Consider the following 7463-nt stretch of genomic DNA (forward strand, 5'->3'; position numbering starts at 1 on the left):
AATGAATGGGGAGGCTATAGAGGAAGTCCGCATATGCAGACAGTTGGGTACTGGTGTGCAAGCGCAGATGCGCAATGGTGTCCGCAGAAGCGACTAGGGGTCCGTAGAAGCGAATTAATGAATATCTGCAACTGCGATGTAATTTTCGCTAATGTGACGTCGTAGGTGCGACCATTTAGACCGCAAATGCGGTTTTGCTGGACAGATTTTTATAATCGAGGGTTTTTTCTCATCTTGGGAGTTTTGGAGCTCGGCAAAAGGCGATTTTTGGAGTGCTTTTCACGATAATTAAAGAGGTAAGTGAAGTTTAATCACTATTGATGATAGATATTGATTACCCATTGATTATTACACCTAGTTTATATGAATTTAAGGTGAAATTTGGGGATTTTAGACTATGTTATTGGAGTGTGAGATTTGATGATTTAAGAGTTGATTTGCGATTGGAATTGGGTAAAATACATATATTTGGACTCGTATCGGAATGGGTATTCGGAATTTGTGAGTTTCGTTGGGTTCTGGTGTGCGGGCCTGAGGTTGACTTTACGATTTTGATTAAAGACCTTAGTTTTATTATGTGGTATTGTTTCCTATGGCCAATTTGCGTGGAAAAGACTTTTTGGAGTGTTGATCTCCGCGTCTTGAAGTAAGTAACACATCTAAACTTGAATTTGAGGGTAATTAACCCTGAAAACAATGTTATATGAGATGTGTTGGGGTGACGCACATACTAGGTGACGGGCGGGCGTGCGTGCATGCACCGGTGTATTCATGATCTGAGTGGACTTTAGACTATTACCGGATTTATTTTGCTATCATGCTTTGTGATATCTGTATTTTCTTTACTCACTTGATTATTTGAGCTATCATTCATGATAGAAATAATGTTTAGGCTATATGCTTATTTGGTTGAGACATAATAGACCTATTCTTGATGTTTTGAGCTGTTTGCTTTAACTGCAGTTATTTACTCAGTCATGATTCCTATTTGCAAGTCATATCTCAATCTTTGTATATTAAATTGTTTCATACATCACACGTTGTTGTTGTCTTCCATATGTTTGAGTTGAGTTCTATGAGATTGTGAGCCCTTGAGACTTGAGAGATTGTTGACTGATGTAGATTGTAGAGCTGTATTGTGAGTGATATATGGATTGGGTTGCATGCCGCAACAGGTCATGTTGCCTTTTGATTAGCACTTGGGCAGGATCCGTCCCTTTGGAGTCTGACATGCCAGCAGTGAACGCAAATACAGTGATATATACATGTGCTTTGGTGAGGGGCATTAACGCCAGGTACCCGTATAGTGCTGAGTGATTGTGTGTGTAATGAAATAGGCATTTGAGTCAGGCACCTTGAGTGTGCTAAGAGTAAGAGTACTTGAGGGTATCGTTGTGAAATTATTACCTTGACATGTAGGCATAGAGATGCATTTTTCTTCAGGCTAGCTGGTAAATGAAATATTTTTATCCGTGTTGTGCTGTAATTGTTATACTTGGAAAGCATGTCTAAATTCATGTAACGTGAATGAGCTAAACATGATATCTTTAAGTGATTACTTATGCTATTTCTTTTATATCTTGAGCTGTCACTGATTATTGATATATGTCTCTGACTGTTTCTTCTGAGCTTGTCACTACTTTCAGCCCAAGGTTAAGTTTGTTATTTATTGAGTAGATGTGGTCGATTATACTCAAACTACACTCTGCACTTCGTGTGCAGATCTAGGTACTTCTGGACGTGGTGATTGCTAGAGTTGGGTTGGTACCGGCTGTTAGGAGACTACAAGGTAGCTGCTATTTCGTCCGCAGACTGAAAAGATATCTTTCATTTAATTTTGTTATTACTATTCTATTATTCAGACACTTGTATCGAGGATTTGCACTTGTGTTTTGATATTCCATAGTGCTTATTTACTCATTAAAACCAGATCATTGGGATGGTTGTCGCAGAATTTCGCTGTTTTCCTCAAATATTTCATGATATTTTCGCTTTTGACTTTATTAAATTCTGTTTTATTGAACTTACTATCATTGTGGAATTGTTAGCTTGTCTAACAAGTAGTGCTAGGCGTCGTTGCGGTTCCGGCGGGAGTTGGGACGTGACAGATATGCACATCCACCAATAGCCATTCTGAACACCTCTTCTCTAGCACTCCTACCCCTATCATTAGCTTCCATACATGTCATTTCATGCTGCCAGCTTATAGTCCTTCTTGTCAAACGTCGTCATTGTAATAATCGGTTCCACATTCCACTTGAGTACATACAACTGAAAAATAAATGGTCAACATATTCATTAGCAATATTACACAGAGGACCCATTAGTGCATCAGTCACACCCCAGCTAGCCAACTTGTCCCTTGTGATTAGCCTCCTATGGGCTGCCAGGTTAAGTATAAAAATCCATCTAGGTGCACCATAATTATTATAAATCAATTTTCTCCATTGAATTTTTTGATAGACTTCCCTAGAAGATATATAGCTTGATAGAGAAAGACCTCATTCTTTCAAGCTCACTTCGATTTATTCCAGCATGTTCTAAGTAAAGTTTAGCTTTGACTATCCAAAATGTTTGTTTCTCCTCTATGTCCCAAACTTGCTTCCCTTTACATGGTATGTATGCACCCCAAACAATCCATAATTTTTCCTTTTTTTACATAGGTTCCAAAGAAGCTTACACACTTCTGCCTTTTTTTTTGTATATTCAAAATGTTAAGACCCCCTACAGGCTTAGGACAATATAGTTTCCCCCATTCCAATAGTTCTCTTTTGTTTATCTCTCCAGCACTTGTCTAGAGGAAATTTTGGCATATAAATTCCACTATCTTGATCACTTTATTTGGAAATACCGAGATTTGGAACTAATAAAATTGGATTGCAAACAAAAATATTTTTAATCAATTGTACCCTTCCCGAATAAGACACGTGCCTAGAAGTCTATGATGAAATTCTTTCCATTATTCTTTCCAAGAGAGGTTGATACTGAATAATGACCATTCTTTTAGAGCTCAAAGGAACTCCTAGGTATTTGAAAAGTAACTCTCCTTTAGTATAGCCCAACATATCTAGGATATCTTGTTGTAACTCAAAGCTTACCCCTCCCAAATGAATGGAGTTGTTATCCTTATTTGCTATCAAACCAGACGTATTGGAAAACTTAATGAAACAGCCATATAGTAACTTGACAAAGATCACATCTCCTCTACAAAAAGAGTAAGTCATCAGCAAATCTCAGTTGGATCACTTCTAGCTTCGCACACCTGGGATGGTAGTTAAAGTTAGGGTTCAATTTGCAAGGTTTTTAAGAGCCTACTTAAGTATTCCATAGGCAATACAAATAAAATAATGAAGATAGAGGATCTCCTTGTGTAAGACCCTTCTTGGCAGGGAAAGGCTTAGCTAGTTTACCATTGATCAACACAGAGTAGGACACAGTGCTAACACATTTCATTATCTATTGAACAAAGTTCTCTGGTAAATTCAGGAAATTCAACACTTGTTCAAGGAACACCCATTGTATTGAGTCATAAGCTTTCTGCATATCTAGCTTTATCATACATCTAGGTGAAATATCCTTTTTAGCATACCCTTTTACTAGTTCATGACTTGGCACAATATTATCAGAGATCATCCTCCCAAGCACAAATGCAACTTAGCTTTTGTCAATCAGATACTCCATGACACCTTGCAGTTTTGTAGTTAATATCTTGGAAACTATTTTATACACCACTATGCAATGCGATACGTTTGTACTCTTTAACTATAAAAGGATATTTAATTTTTGGAATGAGAGTTACAACAATGCAATTTATTGGCAAATACATCAGAGATGGAGTGACGAATCTAATAATAGCCTTTGATATGTCATCCCCACAAATGACCATGTTTTCTTAAAAAAACAAGAGTTAAAACCATCATACCTAAAGCTTTCGGATCCTCGATTGATAGGTTATGTGTCATATTTTGATGATCTAATAAATTTAATATTAAGAACCAGATGGGGAACCTGTTCCACATCCTCAAGTGCTTAAGAACAATAAGTCTCAAGTCGGGGATATGTTTCAACAATTCAGAGTCAAAGAAATGACAGAATTGTTGACTGTACTAAGTCAACTCCCCACAGTTGTAAAGTTGCTGCAATTGTTCCTTTGCACACAAGCAGCAAGGGAAACAATGCAGCAGTCACTTTATGGGAAATGCCTTTGTACCAAATATGCTTGCATCATCCAAGTGACATCACTTGTTGAGTTGGATTTTAATTGTTACAAGTGAAGTTGTAAATTTAATAATTGTACACCATAAAGAGTTTAAACACTCCTGCCCTAGTTTAACAATTAGGGTCATGGTTGAGTTGGATTTTAATTTAATGAATGAACCTAATTCCCTCTCACGGATGTGGATTTGTGTACAGTCTAAAGACCCAAGTAAATAAAATTGGCAACTGCAATCCAATAGGATATGATAATGTATAGGGTGCTTTCGAGAGTGTCATCATGTTGCTAACAAAAAACCTCCAACTAAGGAATATGGTTTTGCAGGAAATATTTATGTGAAATTAATTCCATGGTCTTCAACTAGCTTATCATGTAACTGTGACATTTAATTCTCCCTCTACATCTGTAATGTAGAGAAAGAACACCAGAGGAAAATATTTTTCTTGAAAATTAAGTTGTTTTTAACTTATTTTTCGGTGTTTGATTAGATAATAAAAAATATTTTTTTAAAATATATTATTTAAAAAAAACACTATGAGACTAAATGAGTAAGGTGCAGGGAGGATGGTAGGGCGGGGTCAATGTTGGGGGAGGGCGGGCACGAGTTGGGGGTGGAAGAGGTAGGGTAGGTTGAGAAACAGTTTTGTAAAATATTTTCCCACCTTTCTTATTAGAAGAGAACCAAAGAATAACTTTATAGGCGGAATGGCTATCTTTCATTGTTCATTTTCCATTGGAGAAACGGAGAGGAAGAGAAAAAGTTGAGTAGTAATAATTCTTATTTTTGTTTTTTTCTTTTTTAGTTGGCGAAAGGTAGTAGTACAACAAATAGGTTGTGTAAGAGCCAAGAACTGAGAAATTATCCCATGAGTTTCACTAGATTGGAATTATAGGAAAATGCTTGTCAAGATGAACATACTAGTTAAGGTAATTCAAATTATTTTATAGTCATACAAGAGAAATAAAATTTGATCACCAGCGAGTAAAATCTAAACAAGCGAATTATTTCAGCAGCAATTAAGAAATGCCAGCCAACAGAAACAGTGAATATTTAAATTTAATGGGCAAAGGGTAAAAAAATGTCCCTTAACTAAAATCATTTAGTAACTAGACCCAAATTAAGAATGCCCCATGAATGTTGTGGCCAAGACTTCTCCTTAGCCTTCATCAACAGAACTCTAGTCCAAGCAACCCAACCTTCCCAAGACATCCTCTTGTCCCATGGACTCCCCCACTCCAATATAAGTCTTAGCCCCTTTTCAGCCTCTTTCTCTGCCTCTTCAAATTTGGCTTTGCTCAAATAGATCTGCCCCAAAACCACATGAGGCTCTCCCACAAAAGGGTTCTTCTCAACACTCGTCAACAGCCTCTCCTCAGCCCAATCCAAACCTCTCTTGGAAGCTTCACAAACACCTTCCCAATACAATTCCCTTGCCTCTTTTTGCAACTCTGCATCCAAAACCCTCGTGCAGTTGTCAAAGACTGGTGGAATCACAAGCTCAATTTCTTCATCTCTTCCTTGTACATGGCCATTTTGCTCAATGAACATGTCTTCTTCTCTGACTATCAGACTGTAAAGAGCTCCCATTCTTGATATGGAATTCATCCATAGCCCTGGCTTTCCATCCCCAGGCCACAAAGTTATTTGGGAATTGTTCCCAGAGAATTCCAACCGACCATTGGAGTTATCAAACAAGATATCCTGAAAATTAAACAACTGATCACTAAAATCAGCCATTGTCATGAGAAGAAACACAGCTACCAATCTCCTGGAAACCAACACATCTTCCCCTGTCTTTATGTGCTTCACTGTTATGCCATCCGCTGGCAAAATAGACTGCAACTTCTTCCTCCATGGTTCGTCTCCGTTGAAGAGATGCTTTTCCTTGGCATTCTTAAGAGAAACCTCGGAATGCTTGAGGTGTTCGATAAGTTGGGAATCAGTGTAGTGAAACAAGAGGTCATCATGAATTAAGGGCTGACGAGGGACGACGCAGAAAAGGTAGATCACCCTCTCAGCAGCTTCACCAACATGGGCACGCACAGTGTCACGGCCAGTAGAGGGATCGAAGATGGCGAGATTGACATAGGAATTGGAGTAAGCCGAGTGGAAAAGGCCACAAAGGCAAACAGAGTTAGGGGCTTTCCAGAGTTTGAGAATCTTATAGATATCGATGAGGTGATCGAGAAAGCTGCCGTGTTTGTGCCAGCACTCGCCGGCGCCTACAGAACGCAAGACGGCGACAAGGGAAGGAAGATCTCTGTCGATAGATTCGAGCTCTCCCCGGAGGAAAGGACGGGCTGATTCCAAAAGGGTATGGAGATATGCGTTCTGAGTTGTGGAAGGCATTTTTGGCTGCTAATTAGGGCAAACTATAGACTTATATTGCCCACAGATCTCTGCTGTACATATGGGATTATGGATGAGAGACGTATAAGAGAGGATGTTGGTGGTTATCATTATCGATCTACTTTTTGTTCTTTTCTCATAAAATTATGGGCGAAATACATAAGTACCCACCTAACCTATCACTCAAATCCCCCTTACATATTTTTTGTGGACGATAACAATATTACACACGCAACCTTTTAAAATTGTGCCTAATACACACTACGTTTGCCAGATGACACGCGCGTGTTTAACAAAAATAATGAGCGCGTCAAACCAATGCATTATCTGTCCAAGTCCTTATATAAGCACACGTGTCTAAATCTTATTTGTCCGCTTATTTTTGTTAATTTAATAATTAAATGAAAAGAAAATGATATCCAAGCCCTTCTTCCCCATTTGGAGCCCTCCCCGGAAGCCGGCGACAACCTTAGCCTCCTCATCTTGTAACGACCCGATCAGTCGTTTTGAGCTCCGGCGCGTCATTCAGCAGTTTGAGGCCATAAGCAGCTTCATCTCAGGTATATTGACTTGAGTGTATGGTCAGAATTAAAATTCAGGAAGTTTGGAGTCAAATCTAAATGAAAATTTTCATTTTGAAAGCTTAAAATTGAAGAAATGAACTAGGATTGGAATTTTGAGTAAAAGACCTCGGAATTGGGATCCGAAGGTTCCAGCAGGTTCGTATGATGATTTCGTACTTGGGCGTATGCTCGGATCGGGTTTTGGATAACCCGGGAGCGTTTTGGCGCTTATTGTGGAAGATAGCATTTTAGAAGAAATTGCATCAGTTTGGCTTAAAATGCATTTCAGTGTTATTGATGTCCGTTTGGAATTCCGAGACTGGGAGTAGCTCCG

General features: G+C 38.7%; 1 protein-coding gene across 1 annotated transcript; it reads right to left on the minus strand.

The window, feature by feature from the left end:
* Positions 1 to 5117: 5117 nt before the first annotated feature.
* LOC104218264 (uncharacterized) lies at positions 5118 to 6645 on the minus strand. The gene has a single exon (XM_009768707.2). The coding sequence runs from the start codon at positions 6564 to 6566 to the stop codon at positions 5313 to 5315; it is 1254 nt and encodes a 417-aa protein (XP_009767009.1). The 5' UTR covers positions 6567 to 6645; the 3' UTR covers positions 5118 to 5312.
* Between the last annotated feature and the right edge of the window lie 818 nt (positions 6646 to 7463).

The sequence above is a fragment of the Nicotiana sylvestris genome, chromosome 4 (genome assembly GCF_000393655.2).
Source record: "Nicotiana sylvestris chromosome 4, ASM39365v2, whole genome shotgun sequence".
In the NCBI taxonomy this organism is placed as follows: Eukaryota; Viridiplantae; Streptophyta; class Magnoliopsida; order Solanales; family Solanaceae; genus Nicotiana; species Nicotiana sylvestris.

Bases quoted from the DNA above. Each gene is read 5' to 3' on its own strand.
- LOC104218264 (XM_009768707.2), bottom strand. From the start codon at position 6,566: ATGCCTTCCACAACTCAGAACGCATATCTCCATACCCTTTTGGAATCA.